The sequence below is a fragment of the Hemitrygon akajei genome, chromosome 22, assembly GCF_048418815.1.
Source record: "Hemitrygon akajei chromosome 22, sHemAka1.3, whole genome shotgun sequence".
Classification (NCBI taxonomy): Eukaryota; Metazoa; Chordata; class Chondrichthyes; order Myliobatiformes; family Dasyatidae; genus Hemitrygon; species Hemitrygon akajei.
In genome coordinates this window covers 62,649,991-62,666,453 of record NC_133145.1, presented here as the reverse complement: position 1 = coordinate 62,666,453, position 16,463 = coordinate 62,649,991, and the positions used below count along the sequence as shown (strand labels likewise).

The window sequence follows — 16,463 nt, the reverse complement described above, 5'->3', positions numbered from 1 at the left end:
CGATCAATAACTTTTACTGGTAGGCTGCAGTATATATATTTTTTACCAGTCGTTAGGAGATATTGGAATGTTGTTCGTGCACTGTTCAGTAAAAAAGTATACGCAATGTAATTTGTGTGTTACCGATACGTATGTATATTTAAAAGTAGCCGCGTTACAGGCACGGTTTGAAAAAAAGCATTTGCAATATGTATTTGTTTATGTTACCATATGGATTTAATTAAAAGTTTAAAAATCCTCACGTGTAATATCTTTCTGTGTAAATATCTCATATTACAACGTGGGACACCTGCGGCCTAAAATCCGGTGCGGCTTGTACAAGTACAAAATTGATTTTCTTTCTAAAATTAGAGCCAGCGGCTTTTAATCAGGTGCGCTCTGTAGTGCGAAATCTACGGTATGCGTGTACAATGCAACTCTGTTATTTGTCTTCTCCAGACAGCCATGAAATACAGAAAGACCATACATCAACTCCACCTCTTCCCTTCCCCCCCATTCTCTATAAATTTCAGAGACTGTTGTGCTTGTAAACCCCAGTAATCAGCAGTTTCTAAGATAGTCAAACCACCCTGACTGGCACCAACAATCAACCCACAGCCAAAGTCACTTAGATCACATTTCTTCCCTGTTCTAATGTTTGGTCTGAACAGCAACTGGAACTCTTGACCATGTCTGCATGCTTTTATGCATCGAGTTGCTGTCACATGATTGGCCAAGTAGATATTTGCATTAACGAGTGAGGGGTGACCTGATGAACGTATCTAAATTCACTCTTCTTGCCCGCCACTGTCTGATTTCTGAATGGCCTGTGAACATACATTGCTCTTCCTCTTTTGCTCTGTCCATCTGTCTATTTCTATGACTTCTTGCAACGTACTGCTATAACAAGATAACACAACACACGTCTGTGATAATAAATCTGTTTCTGGTTCTTGCTTTCCTGCCAGAATCATGACATGAGCTATGGACTGTGGAGAGCATTCTAACTGGCTGCATCATCGTCTGGTGTTGGGTGGGGTGGGGAGGGGGCTACTGCACAGGATTGAAGTCAGCTGCAGACAGTTGTAAACTTAGCTCCATCATGGGCACTAGCCTCCATAATATCCAGGGCACCTTCAAGGAATGATGCCTCAAAAAGGCGTCGTCCATCATTAAGGACCCCTATCACCCTAGGCATGCCCTCTTCTCATTGCTACCAACAGGAAGGAAGTACAGGAGTCTGCAGGCACACACTCAACATTCAGGAGCAGCTTCTTCCCCTCTGCCATCCGATTTCTGAATGGACATTGAACCCATGAACTCCACCTCACTTTTTATTATTTCCTATTTTTCACCATTTATTTAACTATTTTATTCAAAAAATTCAATGTTTTCTCTTTTATTATGTCATTGTACTACTGCCACAAAGCTAACAGATCTCATAACATATGCCAGTGATATTAAACCTGATTTTGATTTTATAATTTAAACAAGCTTAATATTTTCCCAGTAAGGATGATGTGGTTTTGGTATCTTGGTTGCTCTAAAGCAGTACTCATTCTGTAGGCTGGAATCTGTTCAGTTTCAGTTTTGTTTCATCATCTCGCCCTCTGGCTTCTCATTGGATGAGTAGTCTGTAGCTGACTCATAACAAGGAAAGAGACTCAGTGTTTTAAAGAGAACGCTTTGAGGAGAGCTGTAGTCTGTGTAGTCTGCTTATGTTTGGTTCAAGGGCTGATCTTTCTGTCTGAATTTGTACTCCATTTGTATGGTAAGTCCAAACCAGATGCTGTATAAATGTTGTCTCATGTTGGTTTCAGCTAATGTTAATCTTCAAGGTTGTTGTGACTGCACTTCAGTAGACAAAGAGAATTTCATATTTTCTGTGGCATTTAGAAAACAGAAGGCAACACTGCTGGAGGTTTTTTCAGCTGTTTTGAAATCTAAGTATTTTCTTTATCTTAAATCACAATTTATTTTTGTAACTTCTGTACCTGTCTGTGGAAAACTAAAGGGTTTCCTTTATATTCTCCCCCGGTGTAATTCATGTCCTAGCCCACTGCATACATGGGCTGCCGGATGACTGTTCTTCAGAATCAGCTGCTGGGAAGAATGCCAGTGTAAAACTCATGAATTATATGTACACTGTTCCTGATTGGAGGACTAGTCAATTTGTCAAAACTATTATCCGATTATCTGGTATACAGTGGCAAAGCAATGCATGACTAAGGCTTGCTGTATTTATTTATTAGGTAATATTGAAACATACCATAGCAGGATATTTATTCTATAAAGTGCAAATATATGTTAAATGACATGCATGTTAGTTAATGCTAACTTTGTCGAGGATCATTAGCTTATCGTGCTGTAGAGGCTTGTGAGTTCCTGAGTTCCTGCGAGCGATGCTGTTTGGAGCTTGCCTCCTTGTAGAGTCACCTGTGGCGGTGAGATTAAGGAGGAGGTTCCGGACAAAGAACGATCCAACCAAGACCTCAACAGCGGAGCTGGCAGAAGATGTTCACACATCACTACGGCAGTGAAGGCGGAGGAAGGCTACACAAATGAAAGAAAACCTGCTGATGCCAGACAGCCAAAGCAATGTAGACACAATGCTGGGGGATCTCAGTATCTATGGAAAAGAGCAAACAGTCGATGTTTCAGGCTGAGACCCTTCTTCAGGACTGAGCAGGAAGGGACAAGATGCCAGAATAAAATGGTGGGGGGGGGGGAGGGGAAGGAGGCGCTGGAAGGTGATAGATGAAGCCAGGTGGGTGGGTAAGGTTAAGGGCTGGAGAGGAAGGAATCTGATGGGAGAGGAGAGTGGACAAAAGGAAAAAGGGAAGGAGGAGGGGACCTAGATATTTATGCCACCAGGATAGAGGCTATTCAAACTGAATTTAAGTTGTGGCTCCATCACTCTGAGAGTGGCCCCATCTTGGCACAAGAGGAGGCCATGGATTGACACGGAACAGGAATGTGGATTGGAATTAAAATGTTTGGCCACCGGGAAGTCCCACTTTTGGTGGACGATGGGGAGGTGCTTGACAGCAGTGAAGGGTCTTCAGTCATTATGGTTGCCGTGCTACTGGACCCTGATCCCAATCTGTCAAGAACTGTGTAGTGGTCACCTGTGCATCAGCCCCCCATGTTAAACAAATCACACACAGATGTTCTCCCCCCTAGGGAGAGTATCATACTGCACTCAAAGATTACACTACTACTAGTTCATACAAAGCAATCTCTCTTGCAATTGAAACTTGGAGAGCCTTCTGGTGTTAATTATAATCAGGTTTAAAAATTAATTATTTCCTTTTACTGGTTAAAGTTCTAAGTACATTTATTATCAAAGTTTGTATGAGTTAAACAACCCTGAGGTCCGTCTGCTTGCAGGAAGCCATAAACAAGAAACCCAAAAGAACCCAATTTTAGTAAAAAAGACCAACACCCAATGCACAGAGAAAGAAGGGAAAAGAGAGAAAATCGTACAGATAGTAAAAGCAAGTGATAGTGTTCAGAGCGAAAGTGAGACCGTAGCCTGGAGCAGCTGGCGCAGGCTCGTATCCTCAGCCTGATTCATCACACAGCGGGCAAATCCTCATAGAGCTCGCAGACACGAAGCCCGTAGCAGGAAAACAACCTCAGCCTCAGCGCTGTGCCGACAGAGAGCGGAGGAAACGTCGCGGAGCTGCAAGCAGAACCGGCCCGGCCCTCATCTCCGGTTACGCACCCTGCCTTTTCAGCCTGTCTGGCCCAGTGTTGAAATTGTTCAAGCACCTGGTCATCCTCTGCACTAGGACCTGGGCTCCGCCACATCGATATGCTCTGCACCTGGACCCTGCCGCCGTGCTCTGGCCTGCATACAGCCTTTCCAAAACGGCCTGGCACTTGGATCGATCCAGCCTTGCTCTCAGTATAGATGGATGGGGTCCAAAACTCCTCCACTCCCACTTCACTCCAGACTGCATGCTCCGACTCAACTCCGTCTCGAACATGCCTTGACCTTGCTCTGACTTTGCATTGCACCTGCACGCCTCGACCCTCGTCAAACTCACCTTCGCTGACCTCTTCATTGCTTGCGGTGTTAACTTAGCACAATTTTCCACAGGAAAAAGTGTTACTTGTAAAGTATTTAGCTGTTTTGCCTTACTTGACATTGACTTCACCCACTCTTACTTCCTGAATGCTCTTGCAGGGGGATCTGGAACTAGGAGTTGTTGTTTAAACAAAATAAAGGGTCCCCCCCCCCCATCCCCCCCACCTTTGTATTTTGGAACACTTCCTTAAAAGACAGTGGAAGCAGAGTCTTTGAATGGATGACAAGGTTGTGTAGCAGTTCACATAACTCATGTAAAGTTTTACAGATCCATGTTCACTTTGCACCGCTGTCTGTAAGGACTTTTTACGTTCTCTCTGTGACGGCATGAGTTTCCTCCGGGTGCTCTGGTTTCCTCCCACATTCCAAAGACGTCTGGGCTAGGGTCAGTAAGTTGTGGGTATGCTATGTTGGTGTTGGAATTGTGGTGTCATTTGCAGGCTGCCCCCCAGCATGTCCTTGGACTGTGTTGGTTGTTGACACATTTCACTGTAGGTGTCAACGTACATGTGACAAATAAAGCTAATGGAATAGTAAGACAGAGGTAAATGGATTGATATTAAGCAGAGGATTAAATGTGACTGGAATGCGGATTTGGAGACAGCAGTCAGATGTGCCGTGATTTTAATGAATGACAGAGCAGGCTGAAAGAGCTGCCTGGCCTACGGTTTCTAATTTGTAAGTTCCTATGTGTACTTTGTCACATAGTCCCTTTCATTCAGTGTGTCTGCAAGACTGAAGCTGGATACAGATGCTGATTAACTCCGGGTTCAGGTGTCTGCTTTCTGCCTTTTTGCTTGCACTTCCTGCGGTTTGGTGCATGTTAAAGTTTACAAATTGAAGCTCACAGTGTGAACTCTTAAGTAACCATAGATGCGTTTTGAAACGCTGCTACAGTAAGTATGATCTGGTACATTTTCTTACCTTGCACCTGAGGGGATGTTCGTTATATCTTTGCAGTGATAACAAATTTTAAAAACAACTGAATGTGAAATTGAGGAATTATAGAGTCATAGAGTCCAGGAGCAGCTCCATCTAGTCTGTGCTGACCTGTTATTCTGCCTAGTCCCAGAAATTTTAACTGTTTCTTGTATTCATTTGTGGTACATAGGGAGTACATTTCACTTCCTAATTTCCTTGAGAATGTGGTGAACAGCTGCATTCCTGCTGCAGAAATTGTTGCACAACAGAAGGTTTCAGGATCCTGTGCTCATGAAGAGATAGCACCATGCTTCGAAGTCTGCATGCTGCCTGGCTTGCAGGTGATGTTCCCAAGGGTCCTGATGCCCACGTCCTCCTCGGTGCCGCAGATCGTGGGTTTTGGGGAGTAAATGGAGTGTGACTTGTATGTGTACCAGTGATGGAGAGAATGGGTGTGGAACTTGGACGATGGAGTCACATACTTTGTTCTAGATGGAGGTGACCTTACCAAAAGTTATTCGAGCTGCACTTCATGACGCTGCTGACATTTAACATGTGCAGATGTTTTAGTGTGTCAGGGAAAGAATTGCTCAGCACGAGATTCCCAGTATCTGCCCTGCTGATCTGGTTGCAGTGTGTGCCTGCTTTGTGGTTTTCTGGTGTATGACAACCCAAAGAAATGAAAAATAGGGACAAAATGGTTAAAGTGAGGGTATGTTCAAAGTACATATATGTCACCATATACACCCCTGAGATTCATTTCCCTGTGGGTATACTGTACTCGGTCTATAGAATAATGACTATAACAGAATCAATGAAAGGTGTTCAACCAGAATGCTGAAGGCAACAAACTGTGGAAATACAAAAAGAAAGAAATAAAATAATAAATAAATATCAGGAACATGAGATGAAGAGTCCTTGATAGTGAGAGCCCATTGGTTGTGGGAACAGTTCAGTGATGGGACAAATGAAGTTATCCCCTCTGGTGTAAGAGCCTGATGGTCAAGGGGTAATAACTGTTCCAGAACCTGCTGGTGTGAGACTTGAGGCTCCTGTACCACCTTCCTGATGGCAGCAGTGAGAAGAGAGAATGACCTGGGTGGTGAGGTTCCCCGTTGATAGATGCTGCTTTTCACATAGATGTATTTAATGGTGGGAGGACTCTACCCATGATGGATTGGGCTACATACATGACTTTTTTGTAGGATTTTCCATTCAAGGGCATTGGGGTTTCCTCACCAGGCTGTGATGCAGCCAGTCAATATACCCTCCACTATACATCTATAGAAGTCTGTCAAAGTTTTAGATGTCATGCCAAATCTTTGCAAACTCCTGAGGAAGTTGAGGCTCTGTCGTGCTTTCTTTGTAATTGCCCAGGATAGGTCCTCTGAAATAATAACATATAGGAATTTAAAGTAACTAACCCTTTCCACCTCTGATCCTCCGATGAGGACTGAAACATGGACCCTGCCCTGAAGTCTATAATCAGCTCCATGGTTTTGCTAACAAGGTGGATGAATTGAATGTGCAGATAGTTATTAATGAATATGATATAGTTGGGATCACAGAGACATGGCTCCAGGGTGACCAAGGATGGGAGCTCAACATTCAGGGATATTCAATATTCAGGAGGGATAGGAAAGAAAAGGAGGTGGGGTAGCATTGCTGGTTAGAGAGGAGATTAACACAATATAAAGGAAGGACATTACCCTGGAGGATGTGGAATCGATATGGGTAGAGCTACATAACACTAAGGGGCAGAAAACGCTGGTGGGAGTTGTGTACAGGCCACCTAACAATAGTTTTGAGGTTGGGGATTGCATTAAACAGGAAATTAGAAATGCATGCAATAAAGGAACAGTAGTTATAATGGGTGACTTCAACCTACATATAGATTGGGTGAACCAAATTGGTAAGGGTGCTGAGGAAGAGGATTTCTTGGAATGTATGCGGGATGGTTTTCTGAACCAACATGTCGAGGAACCAACTAGAGAGCAGGCCATTCTAGATTGGGTATTGAGCAATGAGGAAGGGTCAGTTAGTAATCTTGTCATGCTAACTTGGGTAAGAGTGACCATAATATGGTGGAATTCTTCATTAAGATGGAGAGTGACATAGTTAATTCAGAAACAAAGGTTCTGAACTTGAAGGGTAACTTTGAAGGTATGAGACGTGAATTAGCTAAGATAGACTGGCAAATGATACTTAAAGGGTTGACGGTGGATATGCAATGGCAAGCATTTAAAGATCGCATGGATGAACTACAACAATTGTTCATCCCAGTTTGGCAAAAGAATAAACCAGGGAAGGTAGTGCACCCGTGGTTGACAAGGGAAATTAGGGATAGTATCAAGTCCAAAGAAGAAACATATAAATTAGCAAAAAAAAAGCAGCACACCTGAGGACTGAGAGAAATTCAGAGACCAGCAGAGGAGGACAAAGGGCTTAATTAGGAAAGGGAAAAAAGATTATGAGAGAAAGCTGGCAGGGAACATAAAAACTGACTGTAAAAGCTTTTATAGATACGTGAAAAGAAAAAGATTGGTCAAGACAAATGTAGGTCCTTTACAGTCAGAAACAGGTGAATTGATCATAGGGAACAAAGACATGGCAGACCAATTGAATAACTACTTTGGTTCTGTCTTCACTAAAGAGGACATAAATAATCTTCCGGAAATAGTAAGGGACCGAGGGTCTAGTGAGATGGAGGAACTGAGGGAAATACATGTTAGTAGGGAAGTGGTGTTAGGTAAATTGAAGGGATTAAAGGCAGATAAATCCCCAGGGCCAGATGGTCTGCATCCCCGAGTGCTTAAGGAAGTAGCCCAAGAAATAGTGGATGCACTAGTGATGATTTTTTAAAACTCCTTAGATTCTGGATTAGTTCCTGAGGATTGGAGGGTGGCTAATGTAACCCCACTTTTTAAAAAAGGAGGGAGAGAGAATCTGGGGAATTATAGACCGGTTAGCCTGACATCGGTGGTGGGGAAAATGCTAGAGTCGGTTATCAAAGATGTGATAACAGCACATTTGGAAAGAGGTGAAATCATCGGACAAAGTCAGCATGGATTTGTGAAAGGAAAGTCATGTCTGACGAATCTTATAGAATTTTTTGAAGATGGATAGGGGAGAGCCAGTAGATGTGGTATATTTAGATTTTCAAAAGGCTTTTGACAAGGTCCCACACAGGAGATTAGTGTGCAAACTTAAAGCACACGGTACTGGGGGTATGGTATTGATGTGGATAGAGAATTGGTTGGCAGACAGGAAGCAAAGAGTGGGAGTAAATGGGACCTTTTCAGAATGGCAGGCAGTGACTAGTGGGGTACCGCAAGGCTCAGTGCTGGGACCCCAGTTGTTTACAATATATATTAATGATTTAAATGAGGGAATTAAATGCAGCATCTCCAAGTTTGCGGATGACACGAAGCTGGGCAGCGGTGTTAGCTGTGAGGAGGATGCTAAGAGGATGCAGGGTGACTTGGATAGGTTAGGTGAGTGGGCAAATTCATGGCAGATGCAATTTAATGTGGATTAATGTGAGGTTATCTACTTTGGTTGCAAGAACAGGGAAACAGATTATTATCTGAATGGTGGCCGATTAGGAAAAGGGGAGATGCAACGAGACCTGGGTGTCATTGTACACCAGTCATTGAAGGTGGGCATGCAGGTACAGCAGGCGGTGAAAAAGGCAAATGATATGTTGGCATTCATAGCAAAAAGATTTGAGTACAGGAGCAGGGAGGTTCTACTGCAGTTGTACAAGGCCTTGGTGAGACCGCACCTAGTATACTGTGTGCAGTTTTGGTCCCCTAATCTGAGGAAAGACATTCTTGCCTTAGAGGGAGTACAGAGAAGGTTCACCAGATTGATTCCTGGGATGGCAGGGCTTTCAAATGAAGAAAGACTGGATCGACTAGGCTTATAGTCACTGGAATTTAGAAGATTAAGGGGGGGATCTTATTGAAACGTATAAAATTCTAAAGGGATTGGACAGGCTAGATGCAGGAAGATTGTTTCCGATGTTGGGGAAGTCCAAAACGAGGGGTCACAGTTTAAGGATAAAGGGGAAGCCTTTTAGGACCGAGATGAGGAAAAACTTCTTCACACAGAGAGTGGTGAATCTGGAATTCTCTGCCACAGGAAACAGTTGAGGCCGGTTCATTGGCTATATTTAAGAGGAAGTTAGATATGGCCCTTGTGGCTAAAGGGATCAGGGGGGATGGAGAGAAAACAGGTACAGGGTTTTGAGTTGGATGATCAGTCATGATCATACTGAATGGTGGTGCAGGCTCAAAGGGTCGAATGGCCTACTCCTGCACCTATTTTCTATGTTTCTAACATTGAGTAAGAGGTTGTTGTTGAGACACCACTCAGCCAGATTTCCAGCCTCCCTCCTGTATGCTGATATGTTACCACATTTGATTTGACCTTTAACAGTGGTGTCCTCAGCAAACTTGAATGTGACGTTGGTTAACCTCTGATTGGACGAAGCGGTTATTTTGCTTGGAGTTTTATGTCAGTGTTATTTGCTTATCAGCCTGAATGAGAGCATGTGGCTGGAGGGCATGGGTGTGGTAGACAACAGGAATCAGCAAAGACAAAAGCCTGAGGAAGTGAAGGCTGCTGGGGGATGGGGATCCGAATGGGAATGTGAAGCAGAATTGAAGTGGGTGGGTGCTTCTCCTGGTTGCCACCCACTTCAACTCTGCTTCACATTCCTATTCGGATATGTCCATACATGGCCTCCTCTACTGCCATGATGAGGTCAAACTCAGGTTGGAGGAGCAACACCTCATATACCATCTGGGTAGTCTCCATCCCCTTGGCACGAACATTGAATTCTCCAACTTCTGGTAATTCCCTCCCCCTCCCTTCCCCCATCCCAATTTCCCTCTACCTCCTCCTCCAGCTGCCTATCACCTCCCGCATGGTTCTGCCTTCTTCTACTACCCATAGTGCTTTCCCCTTACATTCCTTCACCTTTCCTGCCTATCCCCTTCCTGCTTCCCCTCCCCTATCCTTTGATCTTTCCCCTTACTGGTTTTTCACCTGGCACCTACCAGCCTTCTCCTTCCCACCCTCCCCCCACCTTCTTTTATAGGGCCTCTGCCCCCTCCCTCTTCAGTCCCAATGAAGGGTCTTGGCCCGAAACATTGACTGTTTGTTTCCACAGATGCTGCTCGACCTGCTGAGTTCCTCCAGCTTGTTGTGTGTGTTGCTTTGACCCTAGCATCTGCAGAGTATTTTGTGTTTAGGAGAACTGTTATCTTTGCCACCAGTGATGGCATGTTACTTCATTCCGCTTCAGCTAATGGGGTCAAGCTGCCATGTCTTAAGTTCTGCATTGTGACGATGTTATTCTGCTTGTTACGCCACAGGTGTTTAAGGCAGCAATGAAGATCCTCCATCTCTCTCTTTCTATACCGTGGCACACAGATTAAGAAGGATTCTCCATTGCTGTTTCTGTAACAGTTTTCTTTTACCAGTCAGGGTTGTTAGCCCTGAGCTGAACCCCCAAACCTGGAGGCCCAGTGGACCACTCTTAGTCTGGCCTGTTTGGCATGGGTGACCCTACCAAGAGCCAAAGCATAAAGCCCTGACTCCAGCCAGCATTGCTGTCCGGGTCACTGAGGCACTTAAGCCTCCAAACCATGACAAGGTCGTGTTCCTCTTGGAGGATTGTATGATAAAGTGTTATTTAATTAATTTATTTAGAGATATAGCATGGTAACAGATCCTTTTGGCCCAATGGGCCTGCACCGCCCATTTACACACACGTGACCAGTTAACCTACTAACCCAGACGCATTTGCAATGTGGAAGGAAACCCGGAGCACCTGGAGAATAGCCTCTGTGGTCATGGGGATAACATACAATCTCCTCACAGGCAGCAGCGGAATTGTACCTGGGTCGTTGAAGTTGTAAAATGTTTCGCTAACCGCTACACTACTGTACTGTATTCCTTTGCCTTCTAAATTATAATTAATGTTGCTGCTTTATAAAACTGGTTAGGCCACTGTATTGTGTATAGTTCTGGTTGCCTCCTCCCCCCCACTGTCAGAAGGATGTTGAGGCTTTGAGGAGGGTGTAGAAGAGGTTTACCAGGATGCTGCCTGGTTTAGAGGGAAGGTGCTGTCAGGAAAGGCCGGGTAAATGTGGATTGTTTTCTCTGGAGCGGTGGAGGCTGAGGGGAGATCTGATGGAGTTTCCAAGATTATGAGAGGCATAGATAGATTGGACAGGGAGTATCTGATTCCCGGGGTTGAAATGTCTAATACCAGAGGGCATGTATTGAAGGCAAGACGAGCGAGAGGGGGTAGTTTCAAGAGGAATGAAAGAGGTAAGTTTTTTTTTAAACTCCGAGTGGTAGATGCCTGGAATGTGCTGCCCGGTGTGGTGGTAGAGGCAAATGCATGAGAGGCTTTTAAGAGATGTTTGGAAAGGCACATGGATGTAAGGGTGATGGGGGAGATATGGATGTAGTGTAGGTAGGAGGGATTAATGTTTGGGTGTATTGATTTGCTTTTTAGCTGATTGTGGGCCAAATGGTCTGTGCCTGTATTGTACTGGTCTATGTTTCAATAAAGGAAATAGTAATCTCAGAGCAACATGCACAAAATGCCGGAGGAACCCGGCAGGTCGGGCAGCATCTATGGAGAGGAATAAACAGTCAGCACTTAGGATGGAGAGTATTCATCAGGACTTGTCTGCACTCAAGTTATTCTGAGGATTTAGTGGATTACTGGTGTGGTACATGTAAAATGTTACATGTACTTGTATGGTTCCCTCTGGCACAATGTTTTGGAGCTTTCAGACCATAAGAATGGGAGCAGAATTAGGCCTTTCGGCCCATCAAATCTGCTGTGCCATTCCATCATGGCAGATTTATTTTCCCCCTCATCCTTTGGAAAATGTGTATCATATGGAGTTTCCCATACACCTGATTATTACACACAGGACCTTTATCCATTGTCTAATTCAACATTCTGCTTTTGTTTACAGATCAACTCATGGAGCGACTGCGAAGTCAGATCTTGGAACTGTTCAAGTCTGAGCCTGGTGGTATTCCTGAGACAAAGCTATGTGAATATTACTGCAAGAAATATCGGCAGAATTTAAAACTGAGCAATTATGGATTTAGCAGCGTGAAGGAGCTGATCAGTTCTTTGGGCGATGTGCTGGAAGTAGTCAATGTGCCAGCATTGGGCAACGTGGTCAAAGTGAGGTCCAAACAAGAGAGGCAGAACAACGTTAACGTAGGATTGTCAGCTTCGGTGCCAGGTGCTGCTGCAAAGAGTGTGGAGACGTCCATCAGATGCTTCCCAGCTCCTCCGCTGCCTCCCTTAGGTACCTAAATATTTTAAATTGTTGATATTAAAACTCTCCCTTGTGGGATAGAAATTATGAGAAGACAGTCAATATTAGAAAGAGAGGCACACAAACTGCTGGAGGAACTTAGAAGGTCATGCAGCATCTGTGGAGGGAAATAAACAGACAGCATCTCGAGCCAAGACAAAGAACCATACAGCATAGTACAGGCCATTCAGTCAACAATGTTGTGCTGACCCTTAAACCCTGCCCCCCCATATAACCCTCCACCTTAAATTATATACCTGTCTAGTAGTCTCTTAAGTTTCATTAGTGTATCTGCCTCCACCACTGACTCAGGCAGTGCATTGCAAAGATTCACCACTCTCTGGCTAAAGAATTTCCTCCTCATCTCCATTCTAAAAGGGTATCCTTGTTTTCTGAGGTTGTGCCCTCTCCCACTATTGGAAAAATCTTCTCCATGTCTACTCCATCTAGGGCTTTAAATATTTGGTAGTTTTCAATAAGAATGCCTCAGCCCCCATTCTTTACCCAGAGCTCCTCATTTCTGGGATCATTCTTGTTAACCTCCTCTGAACTGTCTCCAATGCCAGCACGTCCTGTCTCAGCCCACACCAACTGTTATGAGTGCTGCTGTGTGCAGACGTGGCCTGTTTCATTTTCTTGGGATTGTGAATGGAACTGAACATGGTGCAGTTTCCAGCAAATATCCTCACCTCTGATCTTGTGATGGAGCCATGGTTGTTGATGAAGTAACTGTAGATGTGGTCAGTGCAGCAACTTCTGCACTGGAGTCTGAGGACTGGCCTGGCTAAGTTACCGAAGGTTCAAAGGTTCGTTAAGTTTCAATGAATATACAGTATACAACCTGAAATTCATCCTCTTCACAGACATCCGCAAAATAAGAAACCCCATAGATAGAATGATAGAAACATTGAAGTCCCATTCCCCTCTCTTCACATAAGCAGCAGTAAAAACATTGACCCCTCCCACCCTCTCCTCCACCTGCGCCAACAGAAGCACCGCCCTCGCTGCCCCCCATGCAAGCAACAGCATTAGCCCCCCCCCCCACCCCAAACAGTCGTTGATTCATCAAAAACTACAGTCCACAAGCCAGCACTTGGGTATCAGTGACAAGCTCTCTTTCCACAACTAGCACAATGAGAGCACAGCTGTCAAACTGTGACTGGCCATTGTAGTGTGCCATTTTATTGAGAATCCGAAAGACCGTCAGCCAGGCTGCAGCTTCTATGTTTTCTGGGGAGAAGTGTTGGCTAACTTTCTGGATCAACTCACTGCTGACTGGGGAATGCAGATTTCACAGAACATAAAACGGTCTCGCGCAGTACGGGCCCTTTGGCCCAGGATGTTGTGCCGATCTTTTAACCAACTCCCAAGATTAGTCTAACCCTTCCCTCCCACTCAGTTTCATCCATGTAACTATCTAAGAATTTATTAAATGTCCCTAATGTTTCTGCCTCTACAGCTACCCCTGGCAGCACAGCACCAATCCAAAAAAAAACAGCTACCTCTGACTCGTCAACAGAGACAAGAGGATGATCATAGAACACTACAGGACGTACAGGCTCTTAGGCCCCCTTTTGTCCTGACCTTTTAACCTACTCTAAGATCTATCTTACCCTTTCCTCCTGCATAGCCTTCCATTTTTCTATCATCTATCTGCCTGTTTAAGAGTTTTTAAACTATCCTGAATCTATCTATGGATCTAAGTTGTCATAGAAACCCTGTTCAGAAAAAGGCCCTTCAAACCATTAAGAACATAGAACGTAGAACACTACAGCACAGTATAGGTCTTTCGGCCCACAATTCTTTGCTGACCTTTTAATCTTCTCTATGATCAATCTAACAAAACCCCCTCCATTCTTCTATCATCCATGTACCCATCTAAAATCCTCTTAAATATCCCTCATCAATTCATGAATGTGGTTTGAAAGCTGTTCAAATTTACCCCTCAACCATCTTGTTACTGTTCTTTGTTGGAATTTGTTGAATGCAGATCTCCTACATCAGTGACTGTCATTCAGCATTGGCTACTAACAACATTGCTTTGTCCTGGAAGGAAATGTTAATCAATATCTTTGGGTGAATGTTGGACTCAGTAGCAATTATTGCCATTGGATTGAAGTGGATCAAACAAAAGATAATATTTTCTTTCTCTCCCCCCATATTTCTCTGACAGCTCCCACCAAGGTAATGGGGATGCCGATCTTTCCAGTGAGTAACCTTGGCTCTGCCCTCCCAATAAGAGCTTTGCCATTGGTTTCTGGACCAACAGGCCAAGGATTGTTATCATCTCAGTCAACAAGATCTTTGGAGAACTGCTTTGATCTAAGTACAAGACCAAAAAATGTTATGGAGGGGGAAGCTGTCTACAAAAACCCCTTACCCACAACAAATTTTGGCCAACCTGCACCAAGCAACAAAGCAAGTCCTGAAGTGCAGCAACTTGAGTCGTCCATATTTAATCAAAGTATCAATGGGTCAGCAGCAGGGGGACAACGTTCAGCTTCTCCACTCTCATCAGTGTCTTCAGAAGACTTCCCTGCATTGACAAAACTAAACCTGAGGAGGCTCAAGGAAGAGGAACTGAAGAAGAAAAGGTCAATACATCGATATCCCCAAAGTTATTATAGGCAAGTAAGGGAGGAGCTAAACGCTGTCATGCAGGAAGTCGAGACATTGGCCTCTGATAATTTAGTTTCCCAAAGAAGCAGGCGTGTCGCTTTGGAAGAAGTGAACCAACGAGCTGAAGAGTTTATTCGTGCTCTGGCTGCTGAAAAGGAACAAGTTACTGAAAAGAAGGTAAAAAAAAAAACTCCGGGAAGCAGCACTTTACTTGTTTCTGACAAGGTGAAAAGCACAGGTTTATATAAATAGAAATTCTGACTCCCACGGGCTGTCATACAATTATATTCACGGACATGTACCCAAGATGCTGGAGGAACTCAGCAAGTCAGACAGCATTTATGGAGGGGAATAAAGAGTCAACGTTTAGGCTGAGACCTTTTTGTCAACTGTTTACTCCCCTCCTGTGTTGGTCGTTGATGCAAAGCAATGTATTTCACTGTATGTTTTGACGTGCATGTAATAAATAACTTCCTAACTGCCTGTTAGGCTGCTGGTGCTTAGGGCAGCAATGAAGGGTCTCCATCTCTCGCCGTGTTCAGGGCTTCCTTCATTGCGTCAGTAGCTTCCTCTCAGTTTTCACTACTGCCAGTCATAGAAGTTCAGAGTGAAACTCAGGAATACCGTTGCACTCAGATGTAGAAGGATTCTTCAATGCTGTTCTGTAACAAATACCAGTCTGGGATGCTAGCCCTGAGCTGAACCCCCATAGCTGGAGGACTGGTGAACCACTCTTGGTCTTGCCTCTACCCTTTGACCTGTTGGGCATGGGTGACCCTACCAAGGGCTCAAGTATAAAGACCTGACTTCAGCCAACAGGGCTCTCCGGGTCATTGAGGCAAACAGTCCTCCAAACCCAACACAAAGTTGTGGTCCTCTTGGATGATGTAACAAATAAACCTAATCTTAAAGACTCAACAGATCAGACAGCATCTGTTGAAGAGGAAGCAGGGATAACACTTCTGGTCCAAAACGTTAGATCTGAAACATTACCCTTTTGTAGGTTCTGCCTGATGTGCCCAAGTGGGTGCACCATTTCTTTAACTTTAAATTTCCAGTGTCTGCTTGTTTGTAATACATTTTTTTTTGGATGCAGGTATTGACTAGAGTTTGCAGATCCTTCAGAGTGGAGAATTTAAGAAACCTTGACATCTGGCCTCCTAATAAACTTCCTGCAATTCAAGAACTTCGGCAGACACTGCGAGAAGTCACCACTTACATTGAGGTAACAGTCAGGATTGTTTGATGCCATGTCCAGCACACAAGTGCAAAGGAGAACAAAATAATTTTTACTCTGGATCTGATGCAGCACTAAAAAAACACAATATGATAAAGAACACAATAATAAAAAGCCACAATATATATAAATACATAAGATAGTTTATTGTGTCTATAAAGTAATGCTAGGCACAGGAGTGTCTGTACATAAGGTGGACTGACAAGAAATGATGAAGTAGTGATGGTTAGGATCAGAAAGTGTGGGTTAATGAGTG

At 44.1% G+C, this 16,463-nt stretch overlaps 1 protein-coding gene across 3 annotated transcripts in view; it reads left to right on the top strand.

Annotated features, from left to right (window-relative positions):
* The window catches only part of LOC140714828 (uncharacterized), a 153,999-nt gene that overhangs the window by 34,836 nt on the left and 102,700 nt on the right, over positions 1-16,463 (top strand). For all 3 annotated transcript variants that reach the window (XM_073026466.1, XM_073026465.1, XM_073026467.1), the window contains 3 exons: positions 11,998-12,342; positions 14,525-15,147; positions 16,067-16,195. In XM_073026466.1, the coding sequence (XP_072882567.1) occupies positions 11,998-12,342; positions 14,525-15,147; positions 16,067-16,195 (1,097 nt within the window). The remainder of the gene's footprint in view (positions 1-11,997; positions 12,343-14,524; positions 15,148-16,066; positions 16,196-16,463) is intronic.